We start from the raw sequence: 21,030 nt of genomic DNA, 5'->3' as shown, positions 1-21,030 counted from the left end.
TGGAAGTGCTTTGGGCAACTGGGCAGTCATGAGTGGAGATTTCAGGCCTGCCTTCCCCTGAAGGGTCCCAGGCTCGTCTGCGCCAGGCTCTGGGTGTGGTGCTGCCTCTTGTCTCGTGCCTGCTTTGATTTAAGTGAATTTGTTGGTCTTTGGGACTTGGTGCATTCACAGTGATAGGAAAAGCAGGTTTTGTTCACATCCCAGAGCCCAGGTGTGCTTGGATCCCAAACCTGTTCCCTGCTCACACCCCTGACTGCCGCCAAGGGTCAACGTGGGCTTCGTGTCCCCTGCGACCCCTGTCCCTTCAGTGTCCCCTTCGCTAACTGAGTGTCCTTCCATGTCCCGCGCAGCTCAATGGCAGCGAGTCTGTCCCCAGAGCGTGAGTCTGTCCCCGTGCCACGGCGGGGCCACGACCCCTATGGGAAACCCCCATCTCGGGGATGCTCTCCTGCTTCTCACAGCCTCTTCCCGGGGACAGCAGGACCCCGCACGGTGCAGGACACAGCGGGAGAAACCTCCCGGTGAGACGCGGAGGGGTTCCCAGCCTGGCCCCGTTCCAGCGCGGGGCACAGCGCCTGCGGCAGCCGAACCCACCGGGGGTCGCGCCCGGCCCCGGGGGCGCGGGCAGAGGAAGGTGCTCCCTTCCCGGGGTGCGCCCGGCACCGGGACCCCCGACGGCAGCCTGCCGAGCGCTCGGAGCCGCCGAGCCGTGCGCGCCGTCCCGCCCGGCGCTGCCCCCGCCGCTCCCCCGGGGCCTCCCGCCGGCCGCGAGGCAAAGTCCGCCCCGGCGGGCGCTAAGGGCCGGGCCGAGCCGTGCCGGGCCGGGGCGGGGGCCGGAGGAGAGGCCTTGGCGCTGATTTGCATAAGGTATAATGCCTTATGGTGGCCGTCATGGCTTGGTAGAGCGCGGCCCGCGGCCCGCAGCAGCCGCGGCCGGGGCGGAGCGGGGAGGAGGGAGGCGAGCGGCGGGCGCGCCGCGGCCCCGGGAGGATGGTGTCCCAGCTGAGCGCCCTGCAACGGGAGCTGCTGGGCGCCCTGCTCAGCTCCGGGGCCACCAAGGAGGGGCTGATCCGCGCCCTGGAGGACATGGTGCCCACCGCCGGCTTCGGCGTCAAGCTGGAGAGCCTCCCGCTGTCTCCCGGAGGGCCCCCCGACGGCAGGGCCGCCCTCCCGCCGCTGGCCAACGGGCACGGCAAGGGCAAGCTCTCGGGCGACGAGGGCTCCGAGGACGGCGACGACTTTGACACGCCGCAGATCCTCCGCGAGCTGCAGTCGCTCAACACGGAGGAGGCCGTGGAGCAGCGGGCGGAGGTGGAGAGGATGATCAGGTACCGGCACCGGGCGCGCCCCGCCGCGCCCCCGACGGCCCCGAGCGCCCTGCCCGAGCGCTCCCGGTGTGTCCCACCCGGTGGCGGCTCCCCGCGCTCCCTGCCCTTCCCGCGGTCGGTGCCGGCGCTCCCTGCCCGGGGTGTCCCACCCGCTGGCGGCTCCCGGTGCCGCCGTGCCCGGCGCTGGCGGGGACCCCCGGCGGAGGGCAGCGGGCAGGGGGAAGCCGGAGCCCGGCGGCCGCGTCCCCCCGCCCCGTCGGGGCTGCCCGGTTGCCGGTCGCGGCGGGGCCGGGGGTGCTCGGAGCGGCCGCAGGCTCCGTCCCTCCGCGCCGGCAGCTCAAACATAAACCGCACCACGTGGAGCCCGGGGCGTTATTAATTTATTTCTATAAATCATCAACAGAAAGATACACAAAGGGCCGCGATCAGGGCGATCGGGCCGGCGGGTTATTCATTGCAGGGGTTGTAAAGCGGACCGGGAGCGGGGAAGGAGGAGGGAACCCCCGACGGCGGCGGCTCCGCTCCGGGCCGGTCCGAACGGGGCAGCCCCGGGCTCGGCGGGCAGCGCTGCCCCGGGGAAGCGGTGTGAGCAGGTGGGAGCCCAGGGGACACCCCGAGTGCGGCGGGGGCGACTCCGGTTCGTCCGTGTGTTGCCCGCCTTGCGCCGCCGTGCCGGTGCCTGTCGCGATAGCCGGAGCGCTGTCGCCCGTGTGTCCTGTGCCCTGTGCCCGTGCCCTGTGCCCTGTGCCACCCTGCAGAGCCCAGCGCCAGCCCCGGCTCGTCCCCCGACACCCGGGCCGTGCTGCAGTCCTGCCCCGGCAGCGGCAGGGCAGACGGTGCCCTTTGGGGACAAGACAGTGTCACCCGTGCCTGCCCAGGCTGCGACCCTTCGGGTGCCAGAGGGGCTCCGTGAGAGGCAGGATCCATCGCAGGCCTTTCCCGCTGGGTTCCTTCCCCTCTGCACCCCGGGGTGCTCCCGCTGTCCCCAGTGCCCTCCTCGCTGGCCACATCCATGTTCGGGGTAGCCGGGGGTGCCGAGCAGGCTGAGCCGCGGGACCACTGTGCTCCCGCAGGTGTTTGTGTGCAAAGTTTGCCTTTGGTGCAAACAAGAGCGGGCACATGTCCCTGAGGAGCCTTTGCAAAGAGCTCGTGTTTGCTCTGAGAGAGGCCTTTGTACTTGGAGAGGGAGTGGGTAGGGGAGCCGGGAGACACCGACTGCAGCCATGCTTGGGGGCTGAACCCCTCTTCTCCTGCTCCCCGCGTGTCCTGACCCCAGGACAGGCTCACTCTCGGGTTATTCCCACATCCTTGCTCAGCCCTGCAGCTCTCCAGCACTGTGATCTGGGCTGTGCTGCCCACCCATGGCGTGGTGGGTGCTGTGGTCCCCGCGGCGTCCCCCTGGTCCCCGCGGTGTCCCCCTGGCTGGTGGCACGGAGAGCCCAGCTCTGCGAGAGACTCCCCATGGCTCCCTCCCTGCCCCATCCCACCTGCCAGCGCTCACCCCGACCCCATCAGGCAAATGATATATCTCAGGAGCACCCAGATCCCATCCGTGGGCTGGGGACTTCAGGAAAGCCACCAGCCCTGGGGACCCAGCAAAGTGTGGGGTGTGAAGCGTGCAGCCAATTCCTCGGTGTGCAGGGAGATGCTGACCAGGGACGTCATTTCTGCAGGGAGCCGGGTTTATAATCCATCTGTATAAATTCTTGGCATATTTCTCCGAGGATGTGGAGTGTATTTACCTGGTTTTGAGGCTGACAAAATGGGTGAGCTGCTCCGCGAGTCCCTGGGAAGAGGAACAGGCTTTGCCCCCTGCCTGCGTGTGAGGCTGAATGGGGAAATTTCACCTTTCTCGGGCAGCGTTGGCAGCCAGGCTTTGTGGGGATTATTTTGTGCAAGAAAAACACACCTTTCCATGATTTTGGTGGAGAAGGACAGCGGAGCCAGGGCTATAAACTGGTTTTCCAGTGTTAGAAAACACTTCTGGGTTGGGTCGGGGTTTTGGTTTTGTTTGTAAGTAAAGTCCTGTTGAAGATTGGACAATTAGTGTTTGTTTTATTTCATTTTGGTGACAGAATCAAAGAAAAAGGGCTGGTGTTGACTCAAAAGGTTTTCCTCTCTGGCTTTTTAGGTTAACCAAAAAAGAAAGGAAAAAAAAGAGGCCAAACAAACACTCAAACGTTTCATTTTGGTTCAAGTCCAAACATTTTGTTTAACATGAAACAAAATGTTTGGGTTTGGTTTCAGGTTGTTTAACCCTTTTGAATACGGTCAAGTTGGTTTGTAAAGGAAAAATCACTGCTCAGAAATTAAGAGCTGAATAATTGTTTTGAAAGTGTAAGTGTGAAACACCTTGGAAATGTCAAGGTGAAGCCTTTTTTAAAATAATTAAATGGAGGGAAATTCCGGGAATTTTTTTTACTAATTCTCAGATATTTTTCCAGCCAAAATGCTGCCAAATTTTATTTGAATTCCAAAATCTCATCTGTAGCCCCCGAGTCACTCGTTTGACATTTTCCAAGAGTGCTCTGTTCCACTGGCTCATGGTTTCACTCTGAGAAAACGCTGCCCTGGGCTCAGTTGTGAACCAAACCGCTCTCAGAAATGATAATGAGCTCTGTTTCATTAACTTATTATTAATCAGTAATTAGTGGGATCAGTGAGGTGACATGAACTGCTTGTGACAAAGGTCTGCCCGAGCCCCTCAGTTGGGCACAGCGGCCGGCGGGTGACAAAGCCAGGTTGGCTCTGCTCTGCTTCCTTTGCTGTGGATCCAACCAGCTTTGTTTTCAAGCTGCATTCAGGACAAAAAGTAAGAAATCTACTTGTTGGATTTTTTTTTCCCCTCCACTTGACAAGTTGAAGGATCCAAAATAAGTAATGAATTGGGAAAGCAGTCAGATGGTTGTTCCAAGAGCGGCGTTGGGATATCACATTATTTGAGTGCAGGACTGTGACCAGCTCTGGGCTCACACTGATTTTTCTAAGTTAAAATGCTCTGTTTTAGCCCAGAATAAACCCAGGGGTCTTGGATGCAGCACAGGTGTGTTTTGTTCCTTTGCTGTCACATTGGGCATTTCATAGAGCTAAAGACCGCGGACAGCATTTGGATTTTCAGCTGTAATTTTATTTGTTCCCTAAATCAGTGTCAGCTACCTCAAGGATAGTACAGTGGTGTGATTTAGAGAAGAGCCATTTACCCCTGGATCCTACAGGAGCCAAATTCAAGTGTTTAATAATAATCAGAAATTACTTAAAACTTTTGGGGTGCTTAGTTTCGGTTTTGCATTCGGGGACTCATTGGGGTTTGTGTGCCTGGTTTGACCTTGGCTTCTCAGCCTTTCGCATACAGCTGTGCACAGCTGTGGGAGTGAGGGAACAGGGTCTCTTGTAGGTGAATATTGGGATTTTTAGATCTTTATCCCTGCGGGAATGGAAGGGAGAAGCTGCACAGCAAGCGCGGCGGGTGGCATTTGGTGGCCGTGCAGGGGTCCCTGCCAGCCAGCGGCAATCCTGGGGACACAGGGCACAGTGCAGGTGCTGCACCCTGAGCAGGGGCAGGAAAAGCATCCCCATCCTCCAAATCAGGAGCTCCTCTTTCTTCATTAAGAGACCGGGATGGGCATCCCAAATCCATCCCACTGTGTGTTCGTATCTTCCGAGGGAGAAATTGTGGTGAATGTAATGGCAGCAGTTCCTGGATGGGCTGTGCTTCTCCTGGAGGGTCTGGAGGTGCTCTACTGGTGTTAATGAGACTCTGGCATGTCCCATCAGGATCTTTTTTGCTTCCCCCTCTCGGGGGAACAGTCTGGGATAGGTGTGAGCCCTGGAGTGGGATAGGGTTGTTCTGAGGGACTGTGGAAAAAATCTGCTCAAAGGATCTTCTGTCCTTTCTTATAATAATAATAATAATAATAACAACAACAACAATAATAATAATAATAATGGGTTTCCATCATGGGAAGAAGCAAATACTGGGGGCTTTTCCCTGGCAGCAGGTATTAACCCTTGGTTTCCCTGCCCGCAGTGAGGACCCTTGGCGGGCAGCGAAGATGATCAAGTGCTACATGCAGCAGCACAACATCCCTCAGCGGGAGGTGGTGGATGTCACCGGCCTCAACCAGTCCCACCTGTCCCAGCACCTCAACAAGGGCACCCCCATGAAGACCCAGAAGAGAGCTGCCCTGTACACGTGGTACGTCCGCAAGCAGCGGGAGATCCTCCGGCGTAAGTACCTGCGGCAGTGCTCACCTGTGGGGATGGCAGTGGGGACAGGAGGTCCCTAAATTCCTGTCCTGCCCGTGGGTGCCAGCACAGCCCCCAGACCACAGCTGTGTAGTGTCTCCCCAGAACAGTTTTCCAAGTAAAATGTATTTAAGGCTCAGGAAAACTGGGTGAGAGCCCCTCTTGGTGACAGGGCTCCCCCCAGCTCAGCCACACAGCTGAATTTCTGGGTATTTCTATTTGTGAGAGCTGGGAAAGAATTAATAATGACTCGCAATTAGGTGCCTTTCCCCCCTTTGCCCTTTTCCCTTGTAATTTCTCAGGCTGCTCATTTTCTTCAACCAAGTGCAAAAAATGTAGAGAGAGAAAATTAAAAACCCCTGAATTGCAGCTGTCTGTAGCAGGGTTTGGGGCAGTCTGTGCTGTTTAAAATGCAGTTGATTTTGACCAAGCACATAGACTATTCCTTTGCTCCCCTCTCCTGCTCTTCCCTGCCCTGGGGTCTGTCCTGTAGTGCTCACAGCAGCCCTGAGTGGCACTGACACTCCCAGAAAGGGCTCTGCCTCCCTCCTCCCAAAGGATGCAATATCCAGCAGACGGGAAGTGCAGAAAAAGGTTCAGCACCAAATACCATTGCTCTGAAAACACACCTTGAGACGTTAGAGCAAACAGAGCCTGCTCCAGCCTTGCCCTGCGTTTCCCCCCCGTCATGGGGGTAAAAGCCATTATAAAAAGAGGGAGAATTCCCCTGCAAAACTGGGAATAATAAAACCCTCCCATTAATCTCCCTTTACTGCCGCGGTGACAAGCGCCGGGGCTGCGGCGGCCGCCGAAGGTCACCTCTGGTGCTGCCCGCCCCGGGCACAGGGCTGGCGTCCCACCACGCTGGGATGGCAGTGGGAGGGCAGCTCTGGGCCAGCACAGAGGGGCACCCTCTCGAGGGGCTTTGCAGTCGTCCTGCCCAGCTCCTTGCTTGGAAAAATCCTCCCGAAACAAGTGCGGGCTGGCAGGGGCCCTGCCCATGAATATGCATGGCCATCCGCATGCCCTGCACATGCCTCCCCATTAAACAGGGGTGGCAATGGGCTGGGGTGGGTGGCAGGGAGCACCTGGCTCGCTCCAGAGCCTGCTGTGGGTTTGGGGTGCTGCGGGAGGGGACACGGGGGACACCTCTGCGCGGGACAATGACTCCGAGCGGCGGCTACAGGCCAGCTCACGTCTGCTCCTTTCTCTTTCAGAGTTCAACCAGACAGTCCAGGGTTGTGGAAATATGACAGACAAAGGCAGTCAGGATCAGCTGCTGTTTCTCTTTCCAGAGTTCAATCAGCAGAACCAGGGGGCTGCCCAGCTCGACGACGCCTGCTCCGAAACGCCCAGCAAGAAGATGCGGCGCAATCGGTTCAAGTGGGGGCCGGCCTCCCAGCAAATCTTGTACCAAGCCTACGAGCGCCAGAAGAACCCCAGCAAGGAGGAGAGAGAGACTCTGGTGGAGGAGTGCAACAGGTAATGCCTGCCCCACACAGCCTGTGCTGCCCCACAGCCTCAGCCTTCCTTCCAAAAGCTGCTGGAGATGCCAGGCTCCCAGCTCGCCTCTTGTGGCACAGCTTTGCTGAGCTGCCAGGCCTCTTCTTGCAGTGTTTTCCCCGTCTGGGTGATGTTTGGGGCAGAGTGAGCTCCATGCTTGGGCAGGGATGTGATGGGGATGCTGATCAAGGGTGATAGAGGTGTGCAATGGGGATGATTCTGCAGGGATGCTGCGGTGTTCCGGCAATGTCAGAGGGAGTGGGGATGGCTTTTAATACTGTAAAAAGCCTTCACCTGTAGCTGAAGGGAGCAGGTGGGCTTGTTGGAAGGGCTGAAACTCCCCCAGATCTGCTCCCATCCCCAGGCCCCTGCTTGCCCCCAGCAGCACCCTTGCTCCAACGTGTCCCCTTGCACTCACAGGGCCGAGTGTCTGCAGCGAGGAGTGTCCCCCTCCAAGGCACACGGGCTGGGCTCCAACCTGGTCACAGAGGTCCGTGTCTACAACTGGTTCGCCAACCGGCGGAAGGAGGAAGCTTTCCGCCAGAAGCTGGCCATGGATGCCTACAGCTCGGGGCAGCCCCCTCACAGCATGAACCTGCTGCTGTCCCACGGCTCCCCACACCACAACCAGCCCAGCGCCTCCCCGCCCAGCAAAATGCCAGGTGAGCCTCGCCCAGGGTGCTCGGGGGGTGATGGCAGAGCGTGGCTGGGGATGGGGACGCTGAGCCCACGGGGCTGTGTGTGGAGGGAGAGGATGCTCAGCCTGGTCCTTGCTGAGGGATGGTGATGGAGAGGAGCACGTGCTGTCACTGCAGTGTTGTGGCCAGGAGAGCCACATGGCGAGGGCTGGATTTCCGTCATGCTGAGGATAAATCAGTGTTTGCTTGATTGGTTTAACTCACGGGAGTTCCGTGTGGGCTCGGCTGGGCAGGGAGAGGCTGTGCCCAGCAGGGCAGGGGGAGCTGCCCTGTGCTGCCATGTTGTACCATGCTGGGGCTGTGGATGCAGCCCGCTGGGGAGCACTGGTTTTGGTTTTTATTATTCCCACTGGAGGCAATGCCCGTGGGAAGGTGTGGCAGCGTGTCCTGCCCTCACTGCAGGGCTGCAGATACCCCAGGCTGCTGCATCACTGCACCATCCCCGTGCCAGAACGGAGGGAGGTGGATGAAGAAAGCTGCTGGGCAGTGCAGGCTCACCCCAACCTCCTCCTCTCCACACCACGGTCCAGCCCCGCCGTGCCCAGCGGACCCCCAAAGTCCCGGGAGATAACACCCGGGGAGGGGGCTGCACACCCGGGGGGCTCATCAGGGCAGGCACGGGTGAGAGGCATTGTTGGGAGAACAATTCCCATTGTCCCTTACCTGCCCTCTGCAGCCCCCGGCAGGAGGGACAGACAGGGGGACAGACAGGGGGCTCGGTGGCGGGTGGTCAGTGCGGGGGATGTGTCCTGCCTGCCCCACGTCCCCCTCGGACACAAGCCCGGCACCGGCACAGCCCGGCCGGGGAGGCTGGAACCGCCTGGAAATGACCCTGCCTGGCTGTAACACACCCAGCTCGTTACAAAGGCAAATCAAAAGGAACCCGTGTGGCGGAGAGTCCCTGCGGGAAGGGCAAGGTGCCTGGGGACAGGAGACTCGGGGCTGGGGACGCTGCCAGCAGGTGGCTGGACAGCAGATCTCGGTGTTAGCAGCCCATTGCAGCCCCCGAGGGGCACCGGGGTGTGGGTGGGCAGCTCCCTGCCCTGGGAGGAACCGGCAGCATCCCGGGGACAGCCAGCGGTGACCAAAATGTGACCCTGCCCCAGGAATGCCCCGCACAATGGCGGGGACGGGGAGGATTTGCCCTCCTGTCAGCGGCTGATTGCTTACAAGGTGCCCTACAAGCACATTGTCAGCAGAATCAGCTGTTTTCGGTGTCGCGGCGGGCTTTACAATGCCCCACCAGCATGCAGCCCCGCATTGTCACGGCGTTGTCCCCCGTGCATGCTTAATTGACAATTAAGCCTGGGCTTTGAACGAACCCCGCTGCCTTTGATGTGCCCCCGGCCTGCCAGCGCACATGGGACACCCCCGAGAGCCTTTGTTTTCTTCTCTTAGGGGACAGCAATTACTGTAACCGCGGGCATTTATCTCGGGGCTGGAGGGCCGTTAAGCCCCAACCTTTATTTTGCCGTCGGAGCGGTGCCAGCAGGGGCCGGCCGTGCCTATAGGGCCGATGACAGCCCATTGCGAGGGGCTTTTGAGCGGGCAGGAGTGATGGCTGTGGAGAAGAGCCCCTCTGGAAAGGTCAGGAGGGCTCGGATGCGGGAATTTCTTGGCGGTCGGTGCTCGTATCCGTTGGTCTTTCTGAGGAGGAGATGGGCATCGCTGTGGGGTTTTAGGGCTGATTTTGGCGGCAACAGGCAGGGATGGAGCTTAGCCATGGTTGCTTCAGGGTGCTTGGACCAAGCTGGATCCAGCAGGCTTCCAGCTCCCAAAAACCCAGCAGATTTCCAGCTCCTAAAACATCTCCAGGTCCATCGCTGCTGGAACCTCCTCCAAGGGCTGTTTGGGGATCCACTCCTGGTGGGGCACACTCAGCGCTGGCCCCGCTGCCTGGCTGACCCCATCCTGGCTGTCCATGCTGGGATTTGAACTGTCCTTGCCCCGATACGGCGGCGTCTGGGCTGCTCAATGCCTTAACAGCTTAATGACGGCGCTGGGACACTGTCCCTGCCCTGCCCGCCCCGTGACGTCCCGGCAGGAAACGATGGGGCTGGATGGAGCTGTGGGGCAGCTGCAAACCTCTGCCGTGCCCGTGGACAAAGGGATCACCTCTCCTTGGGACATCAATGGGGTCTTGCAAAAGGCGGAATGACAGCGGGGCAGGGATGAGAGCTGTAAAAGTCAAACATCCTCCGGCCTCTTCTTGGGGACTCATCTGTCAAGCCTCGAGCTGTAGTTTTTAACTATTTGGAGGTAAATACTCAAAGCCTTTCTATCTCGGAGGCTTCTCTCAGAGGCTGGACTTTTGCCTTACTCTGGGTTTTATCAGCAATCTTGGTTCCCTGTTTGATTTGAAGGTCACTCGGGGCTTTATCTCGGTGCCATGCCGTAGACTCTGGCTTATGCCATTTTTATCTTCAAGAGCCCCGAAGACAATCAGGGCATTGATGAGATTAGGGGAAGCACCGCCTGCCCCCTGCTCCTCCCTGCATACAAAGGGCCGCCCGGCGCACAAAGTGACCCCACAGCATCCCCTCCAGCCTGGCCTGGGGGGCTCCACACCCGTGGGGTCAGGGTGTGACCCATCCATCCATCCCTCCATCCATCCCTCCATCCATCCATCCATCCATCCATCCATCCATCCATCCCTGCTCTGCAAATATCAGCAATCACATTTATATACATATATGTGTATATATATATTTTTAATGCATTACTTGTGTATATACACATTTAGATATCTCTACAGATGGAGATAAACATAAAAATAACCCCGTGGTTATTTCACTCACCACCCCTGAGATTCTTCCTAAAACCCAAAGGGCTATTTAGGTGCTTTAACTTTTCTTTAATGAGGAGCCCATCAGCAAACCCTCTCTCTGGGGTACCCTGGTTTATACCTGGATCCTTCCTGGTGTTCCTTGGGGTGCTGGTTCTGACTGGGACCCAGTGCCAGCAGTTGTAATATTTTACTGTCGGGCGCATTGTGGGGCTCGGTGGGTACAGTGCACTGTTAGGAGCTTTTCCCTGTTTTATGGGGGTAATTAGAACTTTATGACAGCAGCGAAATGGGAGGGTCTAGTCCCCATAAACGGGTTTATAATGGATATAAACTATGCACCTCTGTAACTGAGCAAGATTAACACTTTAGGGACAATTTGAGTGGCAGCCCAAAAATCAGAGCTGCCCTTGGTGCTGCCTGGACCTGAATTTTGGGAGGGTGAAACCGTCCCATCAGCGACCTGCCTGTGCACAGTGTCAATGGGTGGAGCATCACTGAGACCAGCATGACCCCAAAAATTACACTTTGCCTCTCTCACCCCACCTTCAGGCTCTGGTCCACACTGGTGGCTGCATCCTGGGGAGTCAGGCAGAGCCAGAGTTGAATCCCCCCTGCCACAAGATCACCAGTGATTTTTTGGGGTCTGTTTTGGGGTTTGGCCGTGTTGGTGATGTGCAGGACACTGGTGAAGGTCTGGGCAGAAGTGCAGGCTGGAGCTGGGGAAGCGGCAGACCCTGGAGGTGGGGATGTGCTGTAGGACAGCAGCAGCATGGGAAAGGCATGGGAAAGACAGTTAAAAGTACAGTGAGCTTTCTTCTTTTAAATACAATTTATTTATATCAAAATGACTTAAAGCAGAGCAGAACCAAACTGCTTTTCATTGTGCCTGCCAAAGGCACAGGACTGGTGTGTTCTGAGAAAATGGCATGAGGCTGCGACAAAAGCAATAGAGACTGAATGTTGCCCCAAACTCCCCCCACTGACCCCCCACCCCAAAAGCTGTCAGGAGGTTGGATTGGGCACCCCAGAGAAGTCAGGAGGTGCTGGGACTGTCTGTGGGTGCACAGGACCTGCCTGTCCTGGGGCTGTCACACTGCTGTCCCCATCCATCGGCTGGAACAGGGTTAAGGCTACGGGAGCTGGACCCTGCTGCTCGTCTGGGGCAGGGGAAAGCAGTAAAACATTTCATGGGCTGTGCAGCTCAGGGGCCACACAATGGCCCATCCCATAAACAGACTTTTATATTATGGCCGTAGCTCCAGTAAAAAAAAAAAAAAAAAAGCCTTGAGGAGGGAAGGCTCCATGGCCAGAGCATTCCCAGTGATCCCCATCCAGGCTCCTCTCCTGAGCAGCCACAGGAACAGACTGAGAGGGAATAAACCCCTTTGCACAAGGGCTGCTTCCAGCTGTGGAGGCACAGGAGAGCAGCAGGAGAACTGTTCTGCAGGGCTCTGAGGGCTGTCTGAGCCCCAGCTCATAAACCCTGTGTGCCAAAGCCCCCAGCTTGCTCTGGGAGGATCCTGGTGCAAGCAGCTGGAGCTGTCCCTGTGTATTCCCCCCAGGTTTGGGGTTTGTGGGGAGGTCCTGGTGGCTGTGCTGCCAGGGGAGGGCTGAATCCCAGGGTTCAGTGATGAGGGAGGCCTGGAAAGGCACCACCATCACCAGGGAGCTCCGTGTGTCACAGCAGTGACAACAGCGACAATGCCTTGTGGTGACTTCCCGATACTGATGATCAGATCTGCCAAAATCCAGCCCAGCCCTGGGGACACATAAATAACAACACCCCTCCTTTTCTAGAAAGAGGGAGAACCCAGTGAGGATAGATGATTCCTAAAGGAAGCCCTGGCAGAAGGTTTTTCCCTGCCCAGCAAACAGTTTCTCAGCAGGGTCCTTGGTGGGGCTGGAAAGTGGCACCACTGTCACCAGCCTCAGAGCCCAACCTTGCTCTCCTCAGGAGAGTTAATCTTCCTCAAGACTCTTCATCAAGACACAGAGTCTTCAGTGGTTTTATCTAGAGACCCAAAATCTCAGTCCCCAGCCTATCTCGGAATCTCGGCGCTGGTTATTGTTCCTCAAACAATCAAAGTCTTGTCCTTGGGGTTGCAAGGAAAAGCTTGAAAATCAGCATTTAACCTCTTGTGTGTTTTAAGGCGAACTTCACAGCTTTGGGTGCCTTGGCTCATGCATTACCACCCCCTCAGCTGGATAGGGCAGGATCTTGCATTTTAAATTGACTTGTTTTTGGTCCTGCCTCAACCCAAAAGAGTTTGAAGACAGCAGAAACTCTGATTTGCTCTCCGAGAGGAGCCGTCTGCGCTCTCATCTATCTTTCAGATCGCGCCCAGAAGAAAGGGCTTTATTTTATCTCCCCTCCCATTGTTTAAGCAGCGCTGGGATCCCGGCCCAGAGTGAAGCACCCTCTGCTCGGGGCTGGGGCCACGGGAAGAATGTGTGTGACAGTGCCCTGGTTGAGTAATGTTTACCCTGTTCACGGCAGGGACGTCCACTCGGGCCGGCAAATATCCACCTGCCAGAGGACATTCTTTTATTATCAGGGATAAAGGGGTTTGCTGGGAAATGATCAGGAACCAGACATGGTGAGGAGATTCCTATCTGTGGGACGTGTTTAACCAGCTGATGGGGAAAATTCGGAGGTGATTACGGAGTGACTGTGTTGTGGTTTTGGTGGAGGGTGTGGGTGGCCCTCTGTGCCTGGGCAGATGATTTTGGAGCTGGTGGAAAGCTCCAGTTAAATTTTCTTTGCTTTTCCTTGGTTCAGAGACTAATTTTAGCATAGTCCTTAGAGCATCCTTCACCAAACCAGCCATGGGCTGAACCTCCCTGTGATGGTCATTTTGAGGAGCTGTCCCCACTGTCCTCGTGCAGGGGCTCAGGTCATGGTGGCTGGCAAAGTGGGCTTTGTCGCCATGGGTTTCTTCCCCAGGAGAGCTGTGATTTGTCTGTCCATCATCCACTGCTTCGATCCCAGGGCAGCTCAGTGAACCTGGCTGGGAGCACAGGGCTGGACTCCTCCTAATAAATGGCTTTTCACTGTAGCTGTCAAGGCAGCCCCATAAAAGACACTTTTGTTTCCCATGGGTTTTCCTGAGTTAATTATTTGTGATCTGTAGATGCCTTTCCATGACACATGGCTGATCATATGGTTATCAGTCCGGGGTGCTCTAGCCAAATTAAATATATTTATATAGAAGACCTGGGCTGGAGCCAGATTTCCCTGCAGGGCAGTGGAGGGCTGGGGTCTGCTCTGGGGTTGGTGTGTGTCTGGTCCCTCGCTGCCCTGTTAATCATACACTTGTGGAGAGGATGTCCAGAGGGAATCGGATGCAGAAAGGCTTGAGAACACAGTGGGAGCCATGGATCTGAGCTGGGCACAGCTGGTCCACATCTGCACCCTTGTGCCACGCGCCATGGGAGGGCTGCAGGGTTCCCTGGCAGGGACCTTTCCGAGGGGGTGGCACAGCCCTTTGTCCCCTCTCGGGTGGCCGTGGGTGACGCCAACGCCGCAATGTTTTGCAGGAGTGCGCTACAGCCAGGCGGCTAGCGGCGAGGCAGCGTCCTCAGGGGCCATCAGCCACCACGGCAGCGCTGCCATGGTCACCACCAGCCAGGCTGTCCTGCAGCAGGTCTCCCCGGCCGGCCTGGACCCGGGCCACGGTTTGCTCTCTCCCGACGGTAAGATGGTGAGTACACCTGGCCCATTGTGGCGGCGGCGCTGATAAGATAAGAGGGCCCAGCGGGCAGAGCAAACACGCTTTCCCCGGGTTTCACACGCGGCCCAGCTGAACAATGGGGCATTGTGGGGGACGAGAGTGCCACTGTCCCCACCGCCCGCCTCCGAGGCGGCGCTCCCGGGGGGACACGGAGTGTTTTCTGAGATGGAGCTGGCAGAGCCCAGGGGTTCATTGATCGCAGGCTGAACGCGCTGGGTGGATCACTGTTTGCTTTCTCTTGACATGGTATCAATAAAATACTCATTCATTGCTTTTTCCCTAAGCCTTCCCAAGTTTGGGGTTTCGGTGGGGAAGAGCCTTCCTTGCTAGCAGGGAGCTTCTTGTCACAGGGTGTCACCCAGGGGACTGAAGCTGCTCATGCTGGCTCAACTCCTGTCTCTTCCCATCCCCTTTGCCATGCCTTTGGGACTCTGATGGAACCATTTTACTGGCAGAGCTGCCAACATCAGCATGGCAGGAGTGGAGATGGGACGTCAGCATCCCTGTGGTGTCACACACCTCCCAGTGCTGGTGCTGCAGGGCCATGGCAGGGCTGAGCACTCAGGGTGACCCTTCCTGGTGCAAAGCCCTTGAGGAGTGGGGGAAGGAGCAGGGCAAGGAGGGGGTGCAGGGGTTTGGGCCAGGACGGGATGGGATGTGATAGCAGAGCACAGCCTGTCCCTGGAGCAGGCTGGCAGAGCTTTGCGTGCAGCTGCTGCTTTTCCGGGAGGAGTTTTTTTTCCTGCTGAAATCGAAAGTCAAACATGGCACTGGGTGACGGGGCCAAGCCGGTTCTTCCCCGGTTTTCACTTCCATTTTCAGAGGGTTGTCCCTCCTGGGCCATGCTGTCAGTCTGCTGGCGAAGCTGGGTGGCCATGGAGGGGCTCCCTGTCCCCTCCCTCAGCTGTGGCACCGTTTCACTGTGCCTTTCCTTTCTTTTTGGAGAGGGTCTTTGTGCAGCCCCTCGGGCTCTGGTGCTCACCCTGCGAAGCCAAGTGTTCCCTGCCAAACTGGGGTGACACTACAGAGTGACACCCCAGCCCCTCCAGCCCACTCCCTCTGCCCCAGCACGCCCAGATCGCCTCAGGGGTGTGTTGAGCCTCATAACCCTCAGCCTGGAAGCCATAAAATGAGTCAGGGATAAAGGTGGCAGTGGCAGCCTGGCAGGGGTCCCCGAGGGCGAGGTGATGCCAGCACCCCCTGCCAGCCCCTGGGACCAGCAGCAGAGACCCCTGGAAGGGGCTGGGCAGCACGGGAGGAGGAAAGGGAGCAGATTAAAGAGGGGAAAGCCACTTGTGAAAGTGCAGCAGAAGAGCCCTGCTGAGCTCTCTGCGCTGCCCAGCGCCGTGGGGAGCGCACGGGACTGCGGCTCTGCCAGCTTATCTCTGATCTCCAGGCAGGGCTAGCTGGTGCTTGCAAGTGATTTAATAGAAATATGCTGTAGGCTGTGGTTTCTAGTAAGTAAACATGTGCCTTTAATGCCCCACATGAAACAAGGAGCTGCCAAGGAAGTTGCTGCATCTTTCAGGAAAGAGCATTACTGAGGCTCCAGAAACCTTCGGTGGCTTCACTCTTTCACGCTCCAGTGTTTGCCTTAGCTGTGTCAGTGCCAGAGGGTCTACCCTGAGGGTCCAGAGCCTGGAGGGTCTTTTCCAGTCATGCACAATCCAGGTGCAGTGCTCTGGGGCTAAACAGCCCGTGAGAGGAGCTGGGGCTGCAGGCGAGCGGCGTGTGCTTGCCGGGAGCTGTTTGACTTGTGCAGCCGAGTGTGGTGTAACCCGGCCTTGAAGGGACTTTGAAAGTGGAAAATACCGGATCAGGAAATGTGAGTCACTCCCGGGCTTTGGAATTTATTGATGGATTTGTTTCAATTGCTATCTGCAGCTCACATGTGCAAAATAAACAAGGTGCTCGGAGCTGGTGTCCAGAAATGTCACCTGAAGTGCCACAGGGATGGCTCTGGGTTGGGATTGAGGTCACTCAGTGCAAGAGGGCCGCTGAGAGGGATTAGGGGAAGGTGCAGCAATTAAAGAAATAAAGCATTTTTGTGCCCTGGGGACCTCACAGCACATGCCAACTGCCTTTGTCTGATCCCTAAACTTTGGCCCAAAACCCTGAGCACTGCTCTGGCTGTGCACACCCTCCCTGTCTCACCAGCATCCTGCCAGATTGGTGACTAAGATCATTGCCATGAGGGCTTTTAGTCCACATTCTGTCATTTTTCCTCACCTTCCTGAGTTTATATGTCCCACTTTCCCCTAAGTTAATGAATGTTGAGAGTCCTCAGCTGTCCCCGAGGGCTGGAGCTTGGACTTGGGGGACAAAATGGCAAAGGCTTGGGATGTGCTGTGTCCTGGTGCCATGCTCCAGTGGAGCTGGAAGCCAGTGCCAGCCAAGTCCTTCCCCAGTGCTGCTTTGCTGTATATTAACACCAAGCTGAGGTGCTGGGGTTGGGGTCACCCTGGGGCCGTGGGGGCTGTCGGTGCTGAAGCCCCAGTGACACAGCAGGCTGCTCCCCTCTGAGGAGGGGGCTCTGATCCCCTGGTCTCCCCACGAAGGGGAGGAGGGGGCTGGCAGCACCCTGTGGCTGTGCTCTGATGGTGCCTGTGCCTTGCTCCCCGCAGATCTCGGTGTCAGGGGGTGGGCTGCCCCCGGTGAGCACCCTGACCAACATCCACAGCCTGTCCCACCACAACCCGCAGCAGTCCCAGAACCTCATCATGACGCCGCTCTCGGGAGTCATGGCCATCGCCCAGAGTAAGTGTGCCCCGAGCTCACCTCTGTCCCCTGCCCTGGGACACGGAGGGGACACTGCCCGCTGCCGGTGCTGACATCCCTGCTCTGCTCTCTCCCTGCTCCCAGGTCTGAACACGTCGCAGGCTCAGAGTGTCCCTGTCATCAACAGCGTGGCTGGCAGCCTGGCGGCCCTGCAGCCCGTGCAGTTCTCCCAGCAGCTGCACAGCCCCCACCAGCAGCCCCTGATGCAGCAATCCCCTGGCCATATGACACAGCAGCCCTTCATGGCCACCGTGACCCAGCTGCAGAACTCACACAGTAAGGGTCGGGGGGAGCTGCAGAGGGCCCTGGGAGTGAATTCAGATGGGAGATCAGCTTGTGCTCTCCTCCTGCTCTGCCCTGCCCAAGCTGGCGCCCTCGGCTGCTGCCTCTCTGCCGTGGTTCCAGCCCATGGGATGCTCAGTGGTGCGGGATGGTCACATCCAGCTCGTCCCTGCCTTCCCCCGCTCCACCTGGCTGGTTCAGCCTCAGCCTCTCAGTCCATACGAGCTCCTGTGGGTGAGCTGCTGCCTGAGAATGCAGTGGTGTGGAGGCAAGCAGTGCTTCATCCCATGGCTTGTTTTATCTCCTCCCTTTCTCCATGCTGCCCATTCCCACACAGCATCCCTGGATCTTCCATAGGGCAGTCCTCAGCTGCTGTGCCCCAGGGGAGGGCTGGGGTGGCTTTTCCCTGACCTGTCCCCTCCTCTCCGCAGTGTATGCACACAAACAGGAGCCTCCCCAGTATTCCCACACGTCCCGCTTCCCCTCGGCCATGGTGGTGACAGACACCAGCAGCATCAGCACACTCACCAACATGTCTTCCAGTAAGCAGGTAATGACCCACAGGGGTGCTGAGGGGCACAGGGTGGGGGTGTGAAGGTGGAGTGGAGCTTTTGCCCCTCTGGATATGGGGCTGGAGCTGGGAGTAGCAGAGACTCTGTCCTGCTGCCTTTCCTGCACTCATGGGAAACTGAGGATGAGCCCTCCAGAGCTGAGAATCCCATTCCAGCCCCTCCATGAGCTCCAAAACTGCTGGCAGCTGGCATGGTGGGGATTTGGGCATTTTGTCTAACGCTTGGTGGTACCAGCCAGGCCCTGCTCATCCCTGGGGCAACTCCATGAGAGTGGGAGCATCCTGCTGGGGTGAGAAGGTCCAACCAGTGTCCAGGGGGATCAACTCTGGTTGGAGTCAAGAGGAGTCCAGTGCTCCCCAACTTCCCCCAGCCCATAAACCTTTATCATCTGCCCACTGCAGGTGTCAGGCTGGACTTATCCTGGTTCAAATCAGGTGTGTGAGACTTTCCTTAGACAATAGTCCCTTTCTGAGAGCCAGCTCTGGGGACTGTGGGAAATATGTGGCCCTTATTGATCGCTAGATAAATAAGAGAGAGCCTTGAACTTGCATTCAGATAAACTTTCTTCCCTAGGTTTGACAGGGGACAGGAAAAAAAATGTCTGCAATGACCACAGAGTAAATACAGTGTGGGATCGCTGTGAGACCCCTGGCAAGGGTGAAGGAAAGGGCTGGGGCTGCAAAGGGGGATTTGGGGTGCTCGGGAAGGGGTCATGAACGCCACTCCCCCGGGATCCCACTCTTTGCAGGTCTCAGGGTGACCATTCAGGCACGGCCTCCCCTCCAAGCACCATTTCCTCCGTGCAGCTTTATCATCCCATCTGCTGCGCGCTCAGCCCGAACTGCCCCTGATTAATCGAGTTGGGCTGCCTTTGATGCTGGGCTGGCCCGGGAGCCTCGGGACACAGGAAATGTCCCTGGCAGGGAGATAGCGCCCGGCCATCCCCGCTGATCCCTGATCAGCCTACCCTGACCAGCGCTGGGGCTCCCAGGGTCTCTGCCTCCATCACGTTTGTGCACTTTAATTAAAGCAGGAGGAGGTGTCACGGCTCAGGAGGGGGGATATGGGGCCAGGACCCTTCACCTGCTGCAGCAAAGGGGCACCCACTCCCCATTAGCCATCCTGCAAGCACCAGGGCAGGATCTGACCCCTGTCCCTGGCAGCAAATCCTCCCAGACCCCAGGGTCTCTTTTCCTACCAACCATTCAATGCCCAAGTTAAAGCTGGAAAAATTTATCTTTGGACATGGATTTCTTTCTTGGTGGTCACTGGTTTCATTAGCCAGAGGTGAATGAAGTGTGACAGGTGCAGCGTGAGGGCCCCATAAATGCTGCTCACTCCCCACATTGTTCAAATACCTGAATATTTTTGGGGATTTGGGCTTCTGTCATTGTCTGGGGCTACCAGGGGCTGTGCCCTGGGTCCTCCACCCTTTGCCTCAGAATTAGGCAGGCAGCCCCCACCAGACCCCAAAACCTGCTCCATGGTGGAGGTAGCTGCTCTGGATCCTGCCAGGGGTCAGAGCTGGAGGGAGGTCCCTGGTCACCCCCAGCTCTCCCCTCACTTGCTATGGGTCTCTTATCAGATGTTGTTACTAGAGCTGGAAGGGGCAAATACCTCCCGGTTCCTCTGACAACGCTTGAGGCCGAGCCACCATGTTTATTACGTTGGCAAACACCTGATAGCCACAGCCAGTCCCTAATGACATGTCACGGGAGGCTCCTGGCGTCTCCTTATCTCTGCCTGACGATGTTTGCTGTGTGCTCCAGCCCACAAGGTCACCCCCACCCCTGGCCCCCGCCCACCAGGCACTGGGGGGACCCCAGGGATGGAGAGGGATGGAGAAGGGGCCTCTGCAGTGGGATGGATGTGGCAGCGGGTCTGCTCGGCTCCATCCCTGGAGATGAGAGCTGCTGGGGGACAGCGATGAGCCCCTGGCCCTGCTGCCACCCCAGCCGAGCTCAGCCTCACGCCTGGCTGCTCCTGGGCTGCGTGGCACAATCTCTGCAACAGCCTGGGCACAAACAGGCCCTTTTTTATTAGCAGTACTTTTGGGAGGGGGGGGCACTAGCTGGCTCACAAAGTATTTTCCCACTGCCTCCCCCTCGGGGTGCTGGGCAGAGCCTGGGGCCGAGCAGGGCTTGTGCAGCACCGCCAAGGTCACGGAGAATGCAGGAGGTGATGCCTCCAAACGCTTTGCAGTGCCTCCTCCTCCTCCTGCCCCATTCCCCAGCGCTCACCATGCTGCTCTCTCCCTCCCCAGTGTCCCCTGCAAGCCTGGTGATGCTCCACACCTCGCTGCTTTTGCACATAGCAACGGGATCTTATTTTCCACACCATCCCGCCGGCGAGCCGCGCGCACAGCCCGGGAGTCGCCTGGCCGAGCACAGCCCAGCAGCGAGGAGCTCGACACGGAGCTGGGGCTCGAGGCTGCCCGTGACCCTCCTGGGGACATCCCAGAGCCACCGGGGACATCCTGGACCTGCCTCTCCTTCCCTCCGTGCAGTGTTTCCAAGATGCGTCTTGGGGATTTTTTTTCTGAAGTGTTTGCCTTCCAAGAGGCTCTCCCGAGGAACGAGGAGTGAGCTGTGCTGGGAACTGGCAGAAGGGGAAGAAGGATCAGATTTGAGTTGTACTCCTCCACTCGACGGACTGAGAGGGGCTGGGGTCTGTTACTTGGCGTTTGGAGGGAGGAATTGCATGTGTTGTTGAACTGAGCCAATTAAACTGTAAATATAGGTACAGTCTGCTCCATCCTCCCCCCTCCCCACTCCTATACATAGAGATTTATATAAAAAAGAAGTAAATTTTGTCCAATGGATGTAAACTACTGTAATTAAGTGCAATTCCCCCATCTGTATATATTGGTCCTGAATATCTTCTCTTTCTCCTTTTTTTTTTATGGTAAAGGTCAGAGCTGAGGATGGTTTTGGTTTTGTATTTTTACTTTAAATGAGTTCATTCCAATCCTGGGTCTGGCAAGGACAGTGGTCAGACAGCACTGGGCTCAGGAGGACAGGCAGACATGTGTCCCCTGCAGGGTGGCATCCCACGTGAAGGAAGGGCACAGGGCGAGCTGAGTGGAGCCCTGGCAGGACCTGGATG

The 21,030-nt window shown here is 57.5% G+C and overlaps 1 protein-coding gene across 2 annotated transcripts; it reads left to right on the top strand.

Moving 5' to 3' along the window:
• Positions 1-811: 811 nt before the first annotated feature.
• Positions 812-20,847, top strand: HNF1B (HNF1 homeobox B). 2 transcript variants are annotated; one of them, XM_085078549.1, is made up of 9 exons: positions 812-1,328; positions 5,356-5,555; positions 6,791-7,055; positions 7,497-7,738; positions 14,100-14,263; positions 16,918-17,050; positions 17,156-17,347; positions 17,785-17,903; positions 20,189-20,847. In XM_085078549.1, exons 1-9 carry the CDS (start codon positions 991-993, stop codon positions 20,207-20,209), a joined length of 1,674 nt encoding a protein of 557 aa, XP_084934675.1. In that variant the 5' UTR covers positions 812-990; the 3' UTR covers positions 20,210-20,847. The 2 variants fall into 2 exon arrangements, with proteins under 2 accessions (XP_084934675.1, XP_084934676.1); XM_085078550.1 differs by having other exon boundaries at positions 817-1,328; positions 6,869-7,055.
• The last annotated feature ends 183 nt before the right edge of the window (positions 20,848-21,030 follow it).

The sequence above is a fragment of the Lichenostomus cassidix genome, chromosome 19, assembly GCF_008360975.1.
Source record: "Lichenostomus cassidix isolate B80296 chromosome 19, HeHo_3.0, whole genome shotgun sequence".
Taxonomy (NCBI): Eukaryota; Metazoa; Chordata; class Aves; order Passeriformes; family Meliphagidae; genus Lichenostomus; species Lichenostomus cassidix.
Note: the sequence above shows the minus strand (reverse complement) of the source record. Positions and strands in the feature narration are given on the sequence as shown.